The sequence below is a fragment of the Corvus kubaryi genome, unplaced genomic scaffold (genome assembly GCF_017639235.1).
Source record: "Corvus kubaryi isolate FWS band 111438036 unplaced genomic scaffold, C.kubaryi_AGA036_p1.0 37394, whole genome shotgun sequence".
In the NCBI taxonomy this organism is placed as follows: domain Eukaryota; kingdom Metazoa; phylum Chordata; class Aves; order Passeriformes; family Corvidae; genus Corvus; species Corvus kubaryi.
In genome coordinates this window covers 10231077-10251674 of record NW_024581133.1, presented here as the reverse complement: position 1 = coordinate 10251674, position 20598 = coordinate 10231077, and the positions used below count along the sequence as shown (strand labels likewise).

Here is a 20598-nt window from a genome sequence, read left to right as displayed (position 1 = left end):
CTTAAGTTCCAAAAGTACTCCTAAAACTTCCAAGATGTGGGGATGGCGTCAGGGATGACAACTCTCCGCTGCTTGAATATTCGCTTTTATTCAAACGCCAGAGGTGAAGTACAAACTGTAGTTACACGGCATTTTTGTTTCCTTAAAAACAGTTCTTGGTTACAGAATTCCAAACAACTTTCAAAACTAAGTTGTTGAACAGTTTCACGTAAAATGTCGTGGTTTTTTCTATCTGTTTAAAAAAGGATTTGAATTAAAGGATTCAGAATTAAAAGCTGTTATATTTTTTCACTCTACAAAAAGGAAAGTGAGGATGCAGTTACAGATAGTCCACCACAGATTCCCAGTTCAAGGGGACCAAGCTTCTAGAAACATCCTCAACACCAAACGCAGCTTTCTCTGAATCATTAGTGGGTCATTTAACCTGAAAAAATCTGAAATCTCAGGGGAAGTATCTGTTGCACCTGGCTACAACTGCATGTCACACTGCTGCTAGGGAAGAACACAAGTATTACATAAAATTTACATGACAAAAATTAATGACAAAAATAGGGTCAATAGATTTTCAGTATGCTTTCCTGTCCTAAAACATCCAATAGACTGAAAAGAAGGATGAAAGTTTTATTTAAATTGCGTGAATTAAAGTTTTAGGGAAACTCAAGTCCACATTTTCACTGAAGGACAAAACAAAGTTGTAAGTGACAATTTTAATTCCTGAAACAAATCAAAACCATACAGGTCCTTTAGTGTTTTTACAAAGACTTTTGTAAAGGATTGAATTAATTTGGTGGAGAGCAGAAGAGGGAGGATTGCTTGCTGTGAGACTAAAAATCAAAGACAAACCCACAAGATGCAATACTAGCATTTGAGAATATAACTTAAAAAGCACTGTCATGTGAACAATCACTACTGATTACAGCAAAAATATTATACATTTACTTATTTCATCTCTTAACATTTTAAGATAGGTTGGGCAAATACCTGGCACCAAAAAATTGATGCATGATAGTTCCAATATGTTAAACAAAATGTACTATATTAGAACATTAATATTTAAAAATTTATGGTGACTTCTCATCGAAATTCAAATGGTTTTACCTCTTCCTAGGAATCTTGTTTACCCCTCTGGAAAACTAGCAAATAACTGATTTCACCTTCTTTCACAGTATCGAAGGTGACTACTGCTCCCAATGGAGATGTGAAGGGTATTATTCAATATTCAAATTACTGTAACAAACCAGTGTCACATTTTAGCAGAATCTCCCAGCAGTATCATAAAGTGTGTCCCAGTTTTTCCAAAAGGGCTTCCTCCCCCACCAATGTAACAAGTCACTCCAGCACCCGCTGGGTTTCACACACCAGCAGGACTCTTAACACTGACCTGAACATAAACCCCCTGTGAGCCGTACCAGGAGCTAAGATAGTTTACTCACCCTCTACTAAATATTAATTTTGATTTCCCAATTAATTTTGATTGTAGAGTAACATTATTGTTAAACCTAACTATTGGCAGCACCCGCACTGCTGGTTTAGTTTCTGGCAAGGGCAGTGCGGGTGCTGCTGCATTTGCTATACATTTTAATTGAACAAGTGTAATATACAATTCATATTTGAACATTATGCCATCCCAGTCCACACTCTGTCCATCAAATCAATGTGATGCTGCAATAAAATACACAGTCTGATTTAGCTAATGAAGTTCCTCATCACGAATCGTATCCGAGACAGATCCGGTGCCTTTAGGATCAGGCTGAAGCCAGAGGCAATCGTAAGGAAAGAACCAAGTGAGCTTTTTGCGGGTGGAAGTTCTGACAGCGTTTAATGGTTTGCAGCATCTGCCTGTCGAGGCCAGCCTTCCTCCTCCACTCCAGAGTCATACTCCTCTTCTGACGAATCCTTAGTGGGAGCCCTAGGATTGAAAGGAATGATCAGATACCTTGGAAATTGGGGAAAAAAAAAAAACAAGAGACACTTTCCATAGCTTCTGACAAACATGTCACTTGCACAGTGCCCCATGGCAAAAGTTCTGACTTTCTGATCTGGAAATGCTGCTGTGCACATTTGCAGTGCCACCAGCACACAGTCTCATTAATTGAATTCAATTAACCTTCTGATTTTCAGTAAGTTGTTTGATTTAATCAATAAATTTGGTAGTTCTAGTGCTATACAAAATCACTTAAAGCAACCATCAGTGTAGTACTTTCCATTCCCTCCACCCATACCAGGCTGAGCCAAGCTTCAGGACAGACAAAGTGCTGTAAATGTACCTTAGTGGAGAAAGCCACTCAAACAACATTGTCAGTGGTAGAAACCAAGACACAGTTAGTAAATTTCAGACCTGAACTTTTTTAACCAGTTTTCACCTGACCCATTCCCTCTCATCTCCATCCTTCATTCACTAAAATCCTTGTTTTTTTTTTTTTAATCCAGATTTGTGCAGTGCTTTCAACATTCCACATCGTTACCATAATCTTTACAACATCAAAATGATTGTTTTAACTAGAGTTCAGCAAAGCAATAGATGTGCCTTTCTGTCTCTCCACTGCTGCAAGGGTAATGCAGAAAACTCTAGCAGCCCAGAGCTTGTATCAAAAACCCCACATCAGAGGTAAAAAGTAGGAGGAAAGAAACAGTTTCATTTCAGAAATTTCAGTACAGTCACAACTGAATTTCAATTTTTTCCTGTTAACTTAAAATTTACTTCTCTTTCTACGGGTATACATACACAAAAGTAACTTCACATATGTTTACTTTTAAATTTCTATTTAAAAACTGAAGTAATACAATTCCAAAGTCTCTAGGACAGAACAGGCACTAATTCAGCTGTGTACAATATACAAAGCATTGAATCTTTTTTAGTTTGTGTGCATGGATTTGTGTTTATTCCATCAGAATACCTGTCTAGTTGTATTACTGGTCTGTTCTGCTACTTCTGTTACGGTTTTACCTAATGTATCCTGGCTCTTTTTTGCCTTCTACAACATCTTTGTCAACTTCCACACATATGATGTCAGAATTGGGTACTTCAAACATGGGCTCCAACAGCAGCTTTTCCTACAAGAAAATAGAGGGGAAAATATTTCTGTATGCCCTCTTCTACAAGAGGGCAAGTAATTTTCAGAGCTAGAGAGTCTTCCTGAAAGAACTCTTGAATACTCATAGCTTTAGAAAGACTTACTGTATCCATGTAAGTACCAGAACTAAGTGTGGTTTTGACAGGAAATGGTCATGATTAGGTCCATACACACATCCAGGAAGGTTCATTTACTGTTATAAGACTTAATTTACTCACCATTATAGATCGAAGACCTCTGGCACCAGTTTTTCTGTCCAGGGCCAGTCTGGCTATAGCCTTCAATGCATCTTCAGTTACATTTAATTCACACTACACAGAGAAAAATGGGAAGTTCAGTTAATTATTTCATTTATGACTGTGTTGAGTACAAGCATTACTGAAAACAACATGTATTTATAAACAAGAATACCAGAGAGTCATCAAATAAAAAGTCAAACCTTATCCATGCTGAATAGTGCCTGGTACTGAGGAACCACCGCATTCCGTGGCTCCGTAAGAATCCGTACAAGGGTTTTCTCATCCAGGCTGTGCAGAGGAACCACAACAGGCAAACGTCCCACAAATTCGGGAATCATGCCAAACTCTATGAGATCCCTGGCTTCCACGTGGCGCAACAAGCGATCCTTCTCCTCAATATCTTCCTGTGGGTCAGACTCTCCACTTATATTGGCAAGATCAGCTGCTGCTGCAGCCCTTCTGCCTTTCCCCATGTTAGATGGTGTCCCAAACCCTAGGTACTGGAAGATAAACATGTTCTGCTTACAGAACTGCAATAACTGAGCTTTCTTTATGTAAATAAATCAGTTTCCACGAGTATTAAATAATCTGCAGTGACTGCTACGTCATTACATACTAATTCAAGCTCAAGAAACTACTTAGCGTAAAATTAGACCTCTAGCACACAATCAGTTTCTTATAAAATTGAATTCCCTCAGTGAAGGATTAATACATCAGTACAAGAGCAATTTTTTCTTAAAATAAAGAAGGTTATCAACATATTCTGGCCGGTTTACAAGTACCAGTGACACTTCATAAGAAGCAAATGCAGGCAAGTTTGCTTACATGGGAAGCTACACAAATTAACATGAACAGTAACTTGAATTTCAGTCACTCCTTTAGTGTAGAAACAGGGAGCACATTCTGTCAGAACGCTGCAGCAAGAACCCTGTCCCAGACATTAATCTACAAAACAGTGAACTGCATGACCAGGTATTTCAAGATGAAGATGGCCTTTAGCACCACTTGCTGAAATAAAGAAATTTAGTGTGTTTACAAATATGTCAAGACAAATATGTCAAAGTCAGTATTGCAAACAGTAATTAAGATGATGATTTTTCCAGCTCAGATACAGCCTGATGCACTCACTTTTTCATTTTTTCTCCTGCTGATAATTCTGTCAAGACCATTAAAAGCACCAGAAGCTACAAACAGGATGTTTGTTGTGTCAACCTGCACCGTTTCTCCACGTAGTTTCCGAGAATTCTTTTCTGGAACGTTTACTATTGTGCCTTCAAGTAATTTTAACAAGCCCTAAGAAGGAAAGAAGAAATAAGCAATAAAAAATTAACACTGTGTAGCATCATATAAGAGGGCACACCATGCTACGGTCATTTTCACAGATGCATTTTTTGCTCCCTTATGCCTTTATAGTAAGTGTCCAGAAAAGTCAGTTTTCCCTATGAGACAATCCCCCTAAGGACAAAAATGTTCCTTTAATGGGGCTCCCATGCACATTATGCATGTAATGATTAGCTGCTTTTAACAGTTTTGTTTAAGTGGGAAATGTTATCTGTTCTTGCCTGCATTATGAACTGGCTGTCTGAATGCTGAGAAGACATTTTTCAATTAAAACATTTCCACGAGGAAGTCTCAATTTGCTTTTGAGATGATGTTTTTAAAATTAAGAAATTCAAGAGGAAAGATGTGTCTTTTGAAGGTGAACAATTAAGAAACTGAAGAACTATGACTCCATAAATTCCCATGCTGTTTGACATGACAGGATCATACATCCTGTTTACTTAGGAAGTAAAATCACTCCATGGAAGTATTTACCTGTTGAACACCTTCTCCCCCAACGTCCCGTAACTGATGAATACCAGGAACACTGCCAATCTTATCTACCTCATCCAGAAAAACGATTCCTGCAGTTACAGAAAATGGGTTTAAAGACGACCCTACTTTTAAAGAGAAGCAAGAATTTACAGGAAATAATAACATTTGAGAGAGCAGCAGTCTGTTCTACTTCCGGATTGCAAAAATATGCAATTTTGTCCAATTATGGACAAAAACAAAACTAGAAGAGCTCTACACTACACTTTGAGCTCTTTTCAGGTTTATTCTGTCTGATTTAAACTTTGAGTACATCCAGCAGGAACACCAATTTCAGGAATATTAGTGGTCTCAAAAGCTCAGAGCAGTTAGGCAAAATTAACACAGACTCTGAAACACACATTAGAAGTTTACCTTGCTGAGCTTTTTCTACATTGTAGTTGGCATCTTGCAGGAGTTTTGCGATGACAGATTCGATGTCTTCCCCAACATAGCCAGCTTGAGTCAAGGTGGTACAATCGCAGATAGCAAAAGGTACATCTAGGCATTTCGCCAGAGTTTGAGCCAGCAAGGTTTTACCTGATAAAGCAAAAGCTGCATGTTAGAACTGCCACACGTTTCTCTTCGAGCACACAAATCCAAGTATTTGGACAGGGACTTTTAACAAGGATGTATAGTAACAGGACAAAGGGGAATGGCTTAAAATTGAAAGAAGGCGGGTTTAGATGAGATATCGGGAAGAAATCCCTTCCTGTGAAGGTGGGGGAGGCCCTGGCACAGGCTGCCCAGAGAAGCTGTGGCTGCCCCATTCCTGGAAGTGTTCACGGCCAGGTTGGTCAGGGCTTGGAGCAACCTGGGACAGGGGAAGGTGTCCCTGCCCATGGCAGGGGTGGAATGAGGGGAGCTTTAAGGTACCCTCCAACCCAAACCATTCTAGGATTTACCACAGGATCATTGTTACTCTTATTAGACATTCTGAATCATGCCAGCATCTTAATATAGGAACATTTTACAAAGGAGATAGCTTTCATAAGCAGTGGTTTTTACATTGGCAGGCTGTATTTCTGGTTTTAGTTTAATAATACACATTTTAAGGCAGCTTGAAATGCATACAGTATCACAAATAAAATATCACACAATATAAAAACCATAATACATGTACTTGCAGAGTTTAAAGATTAAATAAATCAGTAGTCCTTTGCAGACACTCAGGGTGCAGTGCAAAGTCCAATTGCTCCTGCTTTGAAGTTGGGAAGAAACAGAATTAAAATATTGTTTAGTGAATGTTCTCCCAAAAAGTCTGCAAAATGCCATCACTTCAGCACAAACATTCCCAAGTCTTATGAACATACAAAATAATCTCTCTTTCCAACTCCCTGCAACTAATCTGTCCCAGAGGTGAAACAGCACTGTCTTAACTGCAGCATCTCAGCTTGCCACCTAAGCAGAGAAACTATAAATGCCTTTTATTTCAGCTTAGTCAAAGTGGCATCTTTTATTCAGTCAGTAAATACAGGCATTAAAAATAGAAAAAAAAGAAAACCACACAACTACAGCTTGCTCCTTTTTAAGGTCACTAGCTCAGCATGTTAACATGTCACGAAAGCACTGAAATCCAAGTTTGAAACTCACATTTAGGTTTTTTATAAACCAAGCTGAATAATCACAGAAGAGAGAAATCACTAATTAACAACAAATTCCATGGAAAAATAGGATGCCTATAAAAACATGCAGCTGTATACCTGATCCAGTTGGTCCAAGCAGCAAAATATTACTTTTTTCAAGTTTAATGTCATCATTGGGTGAATCTAGTACTTCTCCTCCCCGTTTCTCCTGAGGTATCTGCTGGTTCATTTGTTGCTGCATTGATGCTCCCAAAGCATTACCATGTGGACTGATTCCAGCAATCTGCAGGAGTTCTGAAGAGAACAATAACAGTACTGTTTGAGTACCAACAAGGTCTGTCATTACCTTAAACACACAATAACAGCTTGGTTCTTTTGCAAATCTAGAATTCTACCTGTACAGAAGCTTACAGAGAGGACTGCAACAGAAATACAGCACAATTATTACACATACGGGAGTTCCAACCATGCTTTTGCACAGGCATATAGGAAAAGAATTTCCAAAGGCACAGTGGATTACCTAAAAACATTCCTCTGCATTAAAAGCAAGAGAAATTTTCAGTCCTTACAAATGTACTCATTTTAACTGTAATTTCTCATATATTTTTTCACATATGAGAAGAAATAAACCCAAGCTGTTGATTATCATGATGAAAAAGTACAAGAACTGGACTTCACCCAGCATTTCAAACAAGCAGTCACTAAAGACTGTTCTGCATATCATAAGAGTAGGTATTGCAGAGGAGGACATGAGGAGAGGGTTCACTTACTTGTAAATCTGTACTCATCCTCCCGTCTTCTGATTTCTAATTCTAAGAGAGAGGATGAAAACAGTAATAAAAATGTAAGTTTATAAAAGCTTATAGATTCTCCACCTCTTGCCCTCTTCTGAATACACCTTATTGCTGTCTATGAATGTATTTCTAACAAGAAATCCCCACCAGAGCTATTTTTTATTACTGTCAAAATTAACCCAAAACCCAACCTGCATGATTTTAAAACGCCAGCAAGCTTTCTACTTCTTAAAACATTAACAATCTATTACCTCTGATTAGATTTTCACTTTAGAACCAATTATAGAAGGAAAAAAGTACAATAACAAATTTGGTTTGGAAAGGCTTCCTTAAACTCTCCCTGAGTGTTACAATGTAAGACTTTGTTATAGGACAGAACTCTGAAATATGTAAACCTTCACTGTCAGTCTCTCTGGGTATGGACCATGTTATCTCCCTGGGGAGGGTCAGAACTTCCTAGTGCCAGGTACACAACTGCTCTCTTACCATTACCAGAACAGTGCTACTAATGTTCCCTCCTCAGTTAAAAGACTTAAAATTCAAAAAGCAAAGAAGATTTCTGTTTGCTTAACATGGTAACTTCTGCAAGACAGAACAAAACACCTTAAAAAAAACCCACCCAAGGTACGCTTTTGAGGCAGAGATGGTAACTTAATCCTGCTTCTAAAAATAAATTAGATCAACATAGCTACACACTTGCTCAGCAGCAAAAGTACTGCCAAGAGTAACTCCATCTACACCTGCTAGATATGGAACAATACTGTGGTGACCAGCAGATGCTGCCAGCAGAAGCAAGGGAAGTTAGAAGTCTAAGTACTCATCAATTTACCTATGCAAAATATCACCTTCCTGATCTGCATTGTTGCTTGCAGATTAAGCAGCAGATTTACTGTTAAGCAGTAAATGAGATTAGAAAGAAAAATTTAGGAGGCTCACTTTAGAAAGTTAAAGGAGAATACCCCATAACATGTATCAGTAAAAAAGGCTAAACATATGGTAAGCACCATAAACCTTCTGATTGCCATTTAAATAAATCACAGAAGTTCACAATGAAAGTTATATTTAGTAGAAATTCTTTTACATCATTTCAGTTATAGAACATCTAGTGTCAGGGTAAAACCTTCCTTGGATTTCTTAAGTTAGGGCCCTGAAATGGTGATTTATTTGACCAGAAATATACCAAATATCATACAAACCTCTTGGTGTTAAAGAAGTCTGTTTCTCAACTTCTGCTTGCTGTCTCAGGTTAGATGGGATATTATTGTAGATTCTCTTGTAATGATTATACACAGCAACTGAAAGCACCTTCTTGGCAAAACACTGACCAACAACATATTTGTCGAGGTAGTTGTAAATCTGAAAAATAGCTTAATCTTAGTAACACTTCTAAAGCACCTTGCAGCAGAAAAGCAAAAATAGTATATTGTGCCAAAGATGGACTTTGGTCTAAATAGTTACAGACCTGAGAAACAGAAACCAGCATCTAAAATACAAAACATATTCCTTTTGATAAATTTACCTTAAAAACACAGTGCTCACACACTCATATTGTGCCTGTCAGTTCTGCCCCACTAATACATAAACCAGTTGCCCTTCTCATCCAAATTTTTAAGAGGAACAGAAATTTTAAGAACACTTAGTTTCTTAAAAGAGGCCTATCAGAGCCATGTGCAGGTTCAGAAATCATTACAGTCCACCAGGAACTGAGAAACATAAAAGGCTTCCTCACTATTCTCTACAAGGAAACCAAATGACTTCAGAAGGATCATGGCCACAAGTTAATCAGCTACAGCTCTCACCCAAAACCACAGCAAATAAAAGGCCCTGCAGCTACAGAAAGAAGCTGCTAAAATAAGGATACAGAATGCAAGGCCATAGTGAGAAAGAATAGATAATATGGTTGGTGAGGGATGAGGTCAGCCTCAAGGTCAAAGGAGAAAATGAAGTCACAAGACAAAGACAGAGGAAAACAAGCTCAAATACCTTTATTGGATCTACTTGCTCCATTTATCAGTGCTCTGCTGGGTCACAAAGCTCACAAAGTTTAATCTTGAGCTAATCATCTTTATTGTTTGTTGCTCTGTCCCAGGAGCCCATTACACACCTGATGCAGATTAAGGGAAGCATTTCACCATGCTGCAACACAAGGGGACACTGGGTGGAATTAAAAACATACCTTTTTCGGTGGAGGTGGTGGCTTCTGCTGGAATGCCAATTTCACAGCTTCTGCTGCTGACTCGGGCTCTTTAACGATGCTCTTTTTTGTGTCTGCCTCTGACAGGACAACAAAAAAGTGGTGACACTTTTCACACTTCACAAAACGGGTGGAAGCTGCAGAAAAAGTCAAACAAAACAGTAAGAGGAATTGCTTCTGCCCGAGTTTATCACACGGGACAAGCACTGTAAGACAGCACAACCACTCTGTGTTTACACAACACTTCTCCCTCACTTACCTTAGAACATTTAAAAGCAATTATTGGCCTATGAAATTTAACACAGAGGTGTTGGGGTTTTAGTTTAGTCTTAGTTTTTTTCCTGTTAAAGGAATTTTCTCCCATATGCATGTTGCTAGGGGACAAATAGCTGTACTTAAGAAAGACAAAAAGGGGAGTGGGGCGGGCCTGGCTACTCCTTTGTCTACACCTGGGTGTGGGGTCAGTTCGCTCTGAGCGTCCGGAGAGAGAAGCTGCAGAGAAAGGAGCTGCTGCTTCTTTCTTTTTGGCCGTTCTTTCTTTCTGCTGGAAGCAACGCCGGGACCCCAAAAGCCGCTTTCCCTGCCCTGCTGGAGACCGGGCTGTGGCTGCCCTGCCCCACTGCTGCTTCGAGCTTTCGCTACGCTGTAGCCCTGCTCGCCCTGCCTGCCTGGGCCTCCGTGGGGTTCTCCCATCTGGATACATCTCGCCTGCCACCCGGGATTTGCGTCCGTCCCTGCCGTTCCAGCCGCCGTTCTAGCCTGCTGTTTCAGCCTGCTGTTCCTGAGAGCCCGGGATCAGCTGCCCAGCGGTTTGTGAAGCCTTTGTTCCATCCCTTCCCAGATCCCAGAGCACCAGTGCCGCGTGTTTCCCGAGCTCGCTCCGGAGCGCCCCCTGCAGCCGCGGGGGAACCATCGCACCTGCCCTGCTCACCGGGAGCCGCCAGCGCCCCTGCCGGCTGCGAGCGGAACTGCACCCGAGGGGAAATAGCCTGACAGCCGAGAAGGCTGGGACTGGGTTTGTGATTGCTGTTACTGCCATAGTTCTTGTTGTTTTGTTTGACTGGTTATATACATATATATATATATAGTAAAGAACTGTTATTCCTATTTCCCACATCTTCGCCTAAAGGCTCTTGATTTCAAAATATAATAACTTGGAGGGAAAAGGGGTTATATCTGCCACTTCAAGGGGGCCTCTGCCTTCCTTAGCAGACACCTGTCTTTCAAAACCGAGACAAGAGGGAACACAGTTTGCCCCAAAGAAATACAATTCTGGGCAGCAACCAGACATTGGATTAAATACAAAACTTTTTGATACTTATCCAGTAGCGCCACACTTAGGAGAGGAAACTCTGCACTTCTGAGAGAGACAAAATTAATGAAGGTTTTAGCTATGCAGGAAATGCTCCTAACTCAAACTAACAGTTTAAGTGCAGGGAAGCAATCTAGAACATCAAAGACAGCATTACAGGAGGGCTCTGGCAGCTCCTGCTCTCTGCATCCCACTGGCTTTGGAACACTGTGGATCAGGCCCGAGTCACCTAAGCCCAGGACACCAAGCACAGTGGGGTCACCCAAAGGGCTCATCCCAACAAGAGGCAGCTGTGGTATGCAACAGATCATGAGGACTTTGATGTTTTGCAAGATCTTCTGCTTGTTTATTTTACTGTTAAGACTAGAACAAATTTCTTTCAAATACCAAAAGCTAAACCCTCCTACCGCTGGCCTTGTGAACTATGTCTCAAGAAATCTGCAAAGGTTGGTTTCATAAGCCTGAAAATGAGAACCTTCATTGCTTTTCCTTCGGCAAAGCAAACTTGAAATAATAAAAACAGACAGTCGAGAAGAATAATAAAAGTAATTCAGAATAGATCCTTTCTAGCCATACTACTATGCTATTAAATGCAAATCACAAGCAATAGGATAGATTTAAAGGAAATATACTAGTAAACGTATTTAATTAAAAGTAAAGTAAATGTAGAAAAACAACCCCATGAAAAACTCCAATATCAGAATTTCTGAAATCATAAAAAGTTTTTAGAAAATGGCTTCAACACTGCAGCACGATCTGACTGTAACAACACCCTCTAGCAATAAACAAGCTGCTTATTTATAACTTGTTGTCTCCCATAGGACTGGCATCAGCAAACGAGGAGTGGGTGGGGTTTTTCTTACCATTAATCCCACTTTATACCTGGATAAGCAAGACCAACAGATTACTTTAAGAATATAGCAACTAATACTGTGACCAACACAGCTTTATTAACTTTACTTGAAAGAAATTTTGTGCAACAGCCTGAAAACTCTCCTAGCAACCTTCCAAATTACTGTTATCTGCCTGATGGGAATGTGATGGAGATCCACTTGCACGAACCCATTCCTGTTACGTAACTATTATTTAGCAACAATATTGTCAGGGAAAAAAACAACCCAGCCTTTCTCCCAGGGCTCACTCAAAACACCTCTGATATCCGTGATGACTACAGCGCCACGAGGCTGTTCTCCTTCCTTATACAACACTTATTTAGGATAGAAGAGCCATGAGAATGGTTGTTCCCTTTATAGATCCACATGAATGATTAAAAACCCCCAGAAAATAAGGAATGGGTTTTAAGAGTACTATAGGGCATTTTTAAAACATCACTAAAAAAAAATGAGTACACTATTGAGTTGCAGGCAACTTTGCTAATCCTAAATACTGGCATGTTTTCATATGTTCTTTTAGCAAACACATAAAAGCACAGCAAAGAACACCCATGTCAAATTACCCCCGTCATTAAGATGTCTGCAAATATTTACAGTGCGCCAAAATGCAAGTCAAGTGTTGTTTTTAATCATACAACATTGCCACAGAGGCTGCATTAGCAAAGGGATTTCTAAAGTCTGTGTGAGTTGACCTCGCCAAAAAGAAATGCCAGGTTTTTTACAAAACATACAGGAAACAAAAACAACCAGAGGATTAAACTTCAAAAGACTTGCAGGGTTGAGATAATGGGCTACTATCAAACTGCTTTAAGGTAAAAAAAAAACTCCCAACCAAACCAGGAAAAAGAAAGCAAGGAAACTTCCAAGTATGTACAGTAGCAGGGAAGTCTTGCTCTGAAGGATGGAGTAACCCAATGACATCAGGTGGAGACAGTAAAAGGAGCAACCAGATAAGGCTTCTTACGTCAATCAGCTTTACAGCTGTTGGATTTCACTCCACATCTGAGGATCAAGTCTTATTCCACTGATCACAAACTCTCCTTACAGACTTTCACAACCCAAAACAATACAGGAACTGCTGAGAAAGGAGGTCAAAGCAAAATGACTTTTTGTTTGCCTCATACTTTCCCTTCATTGTTAATTACTGGAAAACCACTGCCAAGCAAATCTTTCTGCAAGATTTGCAGACACAGAGTGAAGCTCCATCAAAAACAAACTCCACTGGAAAACCAGCCAGTCACACTATCACTCAATGGCAATTAATTTTCTAATGAATGTGGCTTTTATTCAGTATTGTGTTTCCCTACTTCTCTCAAAATGACTGAAAACCTAATATTTAAACTGAACAAATACTAATTGCATGTTTTCCTTTGGTTTTAGTTATTTATTTAAGGCTCTGCAGGTTGGCAATTCAAACCAGAACTGTGCAAATTTATCATTTTTCCTGACTAAGCAACAACAAAGGCTTATCCAAAAAAATCAACTTACAATAGGCTTAATACAACTTGCAACCCATTCATTTTGAGCAGAATGGGACAGATTTCTTTTCCTTAGTTTTTGTTTTCTTTTTTCAAATAATCTTTAAGATAATTAGAACTTCTGTTTTCCAGCTGCTTTATACAGTGTGGTTGGGAAGCAGTGTGCTCAAATTTACAGACTAAACCAGAATAACACAGGTCCAGAGGAAACTTCGCCAGAACTCAAAGGAGCTTCAGAAAAATGTGGGTTTCCAGTCCCAAGCTGTTTACAGAACCTGTGTTAATTCTCACGCTCAACTCAAGTGGATTCACTACTTGTGAATTTTAGATTGCATGTATCAAGATATGTTCTCCCATAGTGTTGGCATGAATAAATCCTGCTCCCAAGGAAGTTTCCAAGCATGTTTAAGTGTTCCCAGCAACACTGACAAAACACTAAATCACATCTCTGCTTTCAGGGATCATTCTGGGACAATGCTTGAATGGTATTTCCAGATAAAAGCACAAATTGCAGTACCAAGGCAAACACCAGTGAAGTGAGAGTTTCAAAAACATCTCTGCCTACTCGTGAATCATAAGAAGGTAAATAAACTTAAAAATCCTTCCACTGTTTCCAACCACGCCTAGTCCAGGGAGAGACCACACTGAACACCAGACAGGATCATATTTCTAGTTCCAGAAACTAGTGCCAGGTTTTGCAGAATACCTTGTTGCCTATAGTTTCAAACAAACCAGAAAAACAACCTTATTTCTAGGGGGAAAAAAGTAACTGAGGACTGATCCTTTTATCTAACATAAAGAAATATATTGTTATTATTATAGAACTGTCTTGTAATTCATAACACTTGATCATTTAAAATCCTATTTTATATGAGTAGCAGCAAATAACAGCACATCCACTCATTATTTTTGCCAGCTGTGATATTAACAACTGCTGACCTTGTCTTAAGCCTCTTAGTGCACAAGTCTGATCATGACTTGATACTTCCTCCTTAAGCTCCACCAACAATGGGTATTTGCTTTCTGACAACTGTTTTCTAAGCTAGTCTCATTAGTGCTGAAATGAGGTATGAAATGTCTTCAGGTCAGATAGAACCTAAAGGATAACTGGCCTTAATTGGGATTACACTTCCAAAAAAAAAAAAAAGAAAAAAAAAAGTAGCAATTGCTGCTGGAGAACAGGCATTCTGGATTTTCTAGCTGGACTTTCCAGCCTTCTGTTTGGAATGTATTGTAGCTCTGACTTTGCCATAGAAGACTGTTCTAGTAAGCCATCTGTCAGATACTAATTCCTCTGCTGGATAAGCACTTTGGTTACAGTAAATGCAGGATTAAACTTTTATTATTTAAGAAAGAAAGGACAGACATTACAAACCTATATAATTAAGCATATATTTATATAATAGACAGATAGAAGTACCAGTAGTTAAAGTGCTATTTTTAATGCATGATATACAATTAATTATTTTTAAAATATTCACAGATGCAATGTGAATTCCACTACCACATTCATACACACCATGGGAACTACTCAGAGACAATACCCACAGAGACAATAAATGGTTACACCAACAAGGCCAAACTAAGCATAACAAAATTTCTGACATCATATAATTAGGTAGGCTAAAACTTCCCTATCAGGAGTATGTTAAATGATAAAGTCACTTCTGTGCCTATTAAAGAAAGGGAAGTTTTAATGAAAACTTACACACAAAGGTCTCCACGTGTGTGCACAAGTCCCCACACTTTGGGCAGCGCAGTTGGTTCCCTCCTTTCCCAGAGCTTCCAGAGCTTGACTTTTTACCTCCACCCTCACCAACAGATTTCTGAAAGAGATTTCCAGACAATTAGCCCCAAACAATGGAGCTGGTAAAGTAGGCATTTAGCAGTGTGCTCATGGAATCAAATAATTCGAATTTTGCAATAGCTGAATGACAAAGTAGCTGTTGCCAGGATTTTTTAAAGGCTTTGAAAACTTAGAAGAATGTGACAAACACTTGGAAGTGTACACACATCTGCATTTCCTAGGTCTGCCAGTTTTGGATGCCCACGGAAGAGGTATCCCATACCTGAATTAGAGCTGCTTGACTGGCACTAAAACAGTAACAAGCTGTGTCAAGAATGCTTTAATAGTGTATTTTAATGTTTTAATGCCAGACAAGAAAACAAATGGTATTTAAAGAGTATTTTATTATCTCAACTGCATGGATTCTAAGGGTTTATGAAGCCACAGCTCCTCTCACTTCCTTGACAGGTGTAGCAATCTACTCTAGATGAAGCATCTCAAAGTGCTTGGAAATACTGTATTTTTTACTTGCATCTCTTCTATGCCTTCATACTTGGATTAATAAAAGTTATTATATTTTAGGAAACAGTAAAAATCTCTCTTCCCTTTTTAAAGGCAGTTCCCCATTTTTTAAACCTTTCTTGCCTACTGATTTCTCCTCACAACCCTTCTCAAGAAAAAAAACACTATTAAATTTTTAGGGGTTTTTTTTAAAGTTTAATTGCACCTTCAGAACACACCTGTGTCATCTGGACAGTTCCTCAGGTTCACAACACACCATACTAAGGCAAAGTTATTGCCTGTGAACTCTCAAAATGTTATTTGCTGACTAAAGAGCAGTTTTATTCTCAGGTAATCATTTATCTGAAGAAGCTGTTTATTAACTACAATTATAGAGAATGACTAGGATAAAAATAGACTACAACTGACTAACAAGAGGTGATCAATCTCATGTCCTCGCTGACTTGTCTTACTTAACACAAATCAGTTCTAAACCCAGAGACATTTAAAATGTACTTAGTTTGAAAAAGCCTACTTGGGAGCAGCAGGCTTTTGAAGGAGAATAGCTCTGATTACTACTTTTTCATGAGATCCTGAAACCTATTCTTGATTTATGACATCCAATAAAGTTTTCAAGTGTCCTCTTACACTGAGCAAAAAAATTTATAAAACTGGGAAAAGCACTGTGGGACATTTACAAGGTTTGCCTCCTAATAAATTCACAATACAGTTTATTTTTTCTTCACTGCAGCAATTTGAAGGGTTAGAAATGTCAAGAGTTGGCCAACATTTAAAGATCAACCTAATTTTAAGTTAAAAAAATATAAAAAAATTAAGGAACATTTTACATCAACGACTGAAACCCTGAGTGTGTGGAAATTACCTTGCTTCCATCTCCAGAACCATCCTTGCTTGCACCATCCTTTGAAGCAAAATATGCTGGTGTTTCTGAAAAGTTTCTAAGAGGAATTCGTTTTAGGGAACAAGTTTCAAAAGTCCCAAGTTTTCCTAAAACGGGGATGCGTGTACGACCACAAGTAATACCTAAAAAAAAAAAAACCCCCCAAAAAAAAGAAAAAAAAGAAAGGTAAATATTAAAAATACTCCCGTTTTGATTCCATTGCCACCAAATCTCAGAAGTTATTTACTTTAAGTGGCCCTTAAAGGTTTTGGCAACAGAATTCAGCTTTGAACATCCACATTTCAGTCATCAAAGTAAATTATCTTCACCACCTTAATGTTCATCTCATTAAAAGCTGCCTGGGTTTTCCAAAAACGACCCCCAAAGTAATTCCAGGTCCTCTGATATCAGACAATTGAGAATTCCATTGTGGCATGAAATAGGGAACATCCCAGTTATGAAACTGATCCTCAGAATGACAAACACAATCAACTTACAGCTCTTATTGTGAAATCATTCAACCCCCAAAATAAGAGAGACCTCTGAAGACTCTCTTTATTATAAAAAAATCACGTGTTTCAGACTCAATGACAGCGCATATGGATTTGGCTTTCACTTGGGAACTCCACTAAAAATTAGTTTCCAGGAATTTGCGGCACCTCTTGGCAACAAAATCCGTGCTGAGAAGAACTGAGAAGCCATGTCCTATTTGGCACTCACCGCCAGGCCGGCACAGGCAAACTCAGCATAATCTTAACCTTGCTGAAATACCTTATTGCCAACATGAAAAAAGAACCTCATTGAGGAACTAAACAGCCTTTTCCTCCTCTTGCAACATGGGCAGGATTACATTTCATGGCTGGGTACGATGTGAGCCAGCATATGTTGTGCTTGTGATTTCAACATCAACAACAGCCTGGAATCCATATCTCATCTCTCACATTTAAAGTGGCAAATTTCTCACTTGCTCTCTGGTTTTGATAAGGACTCTGTGCCTTACTGACAGCAGAGCTATACAGCAACAATAGCAATTACAAACTTGCTGGTAATACACAGTTTTATTGTTGTGGGGAGGAGAGAATACTATGGAAAATCCAAAAACTCTTAAAAAAATAAGAAAAAGTAGAAATGGCAAGAGGAGTGCAGCTTATTTGCTCTGAAAGAGGAAATAACAATAATGAAGAGCTGGAAACTTAGCTGAAAGAGGATACTCAGAAAATTCTCCTTGTTACTATAACAAGAAGGGAGAAAAATAAAGAAGAGGAATCTAAATTTACCAGGAAAACTCCTACAGGCCTCTGCAAAGTCACAACGAAGATGACAGTGTCAAATGAGATTTGAAGCTGGTTTATTAACTTACATGCTGCTTAAAATTCCTGAACCTGAAGATGACTTGCAGCTATTTTTAACATAACTAAAAATTAATCTTTTAAAAATCTCTCACAGCATTGCTTCTGTCTGTAAACGTGAGGGAGGAAGAACAATCAATGAGCTTCCCCATTTTAAATTCCTCTGTTGAGTGCCACTGCAACACATTTTAGATTACACAGGATAAGCTATGAAAACATCACAGAAAACTTGAAAACACTGGCTGGCTCTCAGAAGCAGTTGTGTCTTTGAATGTGCAGAGAACTCTGATGACTCCGTGTGCCAAGTGCACTTGTCAGTAAAGAACAAGCTTTGGTGAGTGTTCACAATGCAATAGCTGTTCTGAGCAGTCTTCGAGGCTCATTCCTCATAGATGGTTCCTTTACTGAGTTTTGGTTTAGAAGACCCCTTAAATAAAATAATCACCTCACCTCCCTTGAACAAAACCTGAAGTCACACAACTTTCCTTTCAAGACAAGGAGATTTGGCCTGTGGAAAAAGGCTGAAGCACTAACACAAAAGCTCAAACATTTCAGAGTCCTCCTTTTAATTCGGATTGCTCTTATGAGACAGAAAATGCACTGAGAACTGTATGGGATGAACTGTGAAACCTTACACAGCACTGGGTACTGAGCTGTGAAAACTAAACCGGAAAAAAAAAGTATTACTGCTACATCAGCTTGTGGCTAAACATAAAAAGCCTCATGTGCTTATCGTGAGGTCTGAGTGGTGTTTTTTTAACAAAACATCATTGTATAATTACACAATGAAGCAGTAAGAAAGTTATCACTGCTACTTCCTTGCGTCAATAAGCCCAGAGGGAGATTTTCAGGAGAAATCAACATTTCAGTCCAATGCCTGGCAGCTGCCACTGAACGATCCAGATACTGATAAATGTTCCAATATGTAACAGCTGGCAGGATTTGTTCACACACACCTGGCAGTGGTGGCTCAGGTGGGGTTTTTTTTTGGAGCACTAAATTCAAAGGACGTGTTCCTAACGCTGCTGGCAGCAATGGAACCAATCCAGCACGTTTGGATTTGTGCATTAAGAAACAATGGGAAGCTCCTTAACATCATATTAACCTTTAATTGATACTTGATGAAATAAATAGTGACTTCCGGGCCAAGCCTGGGGGATCTTGGAGGCATCTACTGCTCAGGAAAGTGACAGAGAGACTGTGACAAACTGTAACTGTCCCACATAACACTCGATTGACTACATTGATCTCTGCACTCAGAACTCTCTCAAGTTTGCACCACCCAGCCATAGCAAAGGAAGCACCTGGCAGAAGACATAATGTAATAGAAAAAATACACTAAAATAGGATACATTTATTTTTAAACAACTTTCATTGAAGGCTGATGGATAAATAGTTGTATTACTTTATCTGCATTTTAGTCTCATGTGCTCTTTTATATAAGCCTTTTGAATCTTAGTTCTGACCAAAAACCACACAAATTTTAAAAAAAGATAATTCTGAAATAAATTCAAAATAATACTTGCTTTAAAGTTTATTGTTTCAGGGGATTGCATAAAGCCAGACAAGCTGGACTTGAAAGTATAGGTTTGAACTTTTCAGCACAGGTGATATCTGAGATATAAATGCAAAGGCACCTACAAAGAGTTAACTCACCTCTTAAAGGCAGTAAATGATCTCTGACTCATCGGGCTATTGCTGAGGGTACAGTAATTGCAGATATTGTCACAACTGTGGCAACAGAGGGATTTTCAGCACAATTTGGGGGTGCTCTACCTTTCACTCAAAGCAGCACATGGTTTGTCTGCTCTCAGTACCCTCAAGAACACCGTGAGAAGAACAAAGACAGTAAAAAAGTAACAGCCTCCCACCACTTCAACTTCCAGTGAGTGGTTTGCACAGTCTCGTCCTTCTACCAAGTCGGAAAAAATTAATTTTGCTAACTAAGCCCATCTTTATAAGAAATATTCCAAGTTTAAGCTACAACGAAGGTAGGCTTTTAATCAGTTAACGTAATTAAGCCATTTTAAAGCAAATTAAACACATTTACTCTCACTGCGGAGTAACACACCCTGGCCGACAGCTGCTGAGAATCGCTCCTGTTGAAATGAACTATTCTCGCATTACATTTCCCCGTAACGAGGGCAAATTCTCCGATACTTCACACCACGCAGCACTGCCCTTACCCCCGACACTCGCACCGCGCGGGTGAGCCCAGCAAACGGTTAAAGGCAGGAAAAAAGAGGCAAAGGCCGCCGTGCCCCGCCGCTGTCACAGCGCGATAAGGGCAGCGGCGGGGCCGGGCCCCCCTCAGGGCCGCGGGCCGAAGGGCCTGACCCCGCCGGGCCCGGTGAAGGAAGGCCGGCTGCCCGAGCGCGGTTACCTCTGCGGGCGGAGGGCAGCGTGGAGCCGAAGAGGCGGGCAGCGGCAGCGCAGCTGTGGCAGGCGGACATGGTGCAGCGGCCGCGGGCCCGGCCGGCTCCCCCCGCCGACAAGGCCTCGCTGGCGGCGGTCCGGCCCCGCCCGCCCCGGTAACGCCCCCGTGACGGCACCGCGCGTCACTACGGGACTGCAAATCCCAGCTGGCATCGCGCCGCACCGCGTTCCTCGTGAACGCGCTCCCCATGCGGGGCATCATGG

General features: G+C 39.8%; 1 protein-coding gene across 4 annotated transcripts; it reads right to left on the bottom strand.

Moving 5' to 3' along the window:
• Positions 1 to 69: 69 nt before the first annotated feature.
• On the bottom strand, positions 70 to 20495 carry CLPX (caseinolytic mitochondrial matrix peptidase chaperone subunit X). 4 transcript variants are annotated; one of them, XM_042039685.1, is made up of 14 exons: positions 20342 to 20495; positions 16592 to 16752; positions 15130 to 15247; positions 9721 to 9875; positions 8741 to 8900; positions 7521 to 7562; positions 6868 to 7044; positions 5540 to 5704; positions 5129 to 5217; positions 4442 to 4606; positions 3514 to 3813; positions 3293 to 3385; positions 2948 to 3054; positions 70 to 1909 (listed from the first exon to the last, which is right to left on the bottom strand). In XM_042039685.1, the coding sequence occupies exons 1-14, from the start codon at positions 20409 to 20411 to the stop codon at positions 1819 to 1821; spliced, it is 1893 nt and encodes a 630-aa protein (XP_041895619.1). In that variant the 5' UTR covers positions 20412 to 20495; the 3' UTR covers positions 70 to 1818. The 4 variants fall into 4 exon arrangements, with proteins under 4 accessions (XP_041895619.1, XP_041895622.1, XP_041895620.1 ...); XM_042039687.1 differs by having other exon boundaries at positions 1823 to 1909; positions 2898 to 3054; XM_042039688.1 differs by lacking the exon at positions 2948 to 3054.
• Positions 20496 to 20598: the final 103 nt, after the last annotated feature.

Coding starts and splice junctions, on each gene's coding strand:
- CLPX (XM_042039685.1), bottom strand. CDS start 20,411: ATGTCCGCCTGCCACAGCTGCGCTGCCGCTGCCCGCCTCTTCGGCTCC. Junction 9,876..15,129: donor ACACGTGGAGACCTTTGTGT/GTAAGTTTTCAT, acceptor CTTTTTCTGCAG/CTTCCACCCGTTTTGTGAAG. Junction 3,386..3,513: donor CACTATTCAGCATGGATAAG/GTTTGACTTTTT, acceptor TTCTCTGTGTAG/TGTGAATTAAATGTAACTGA.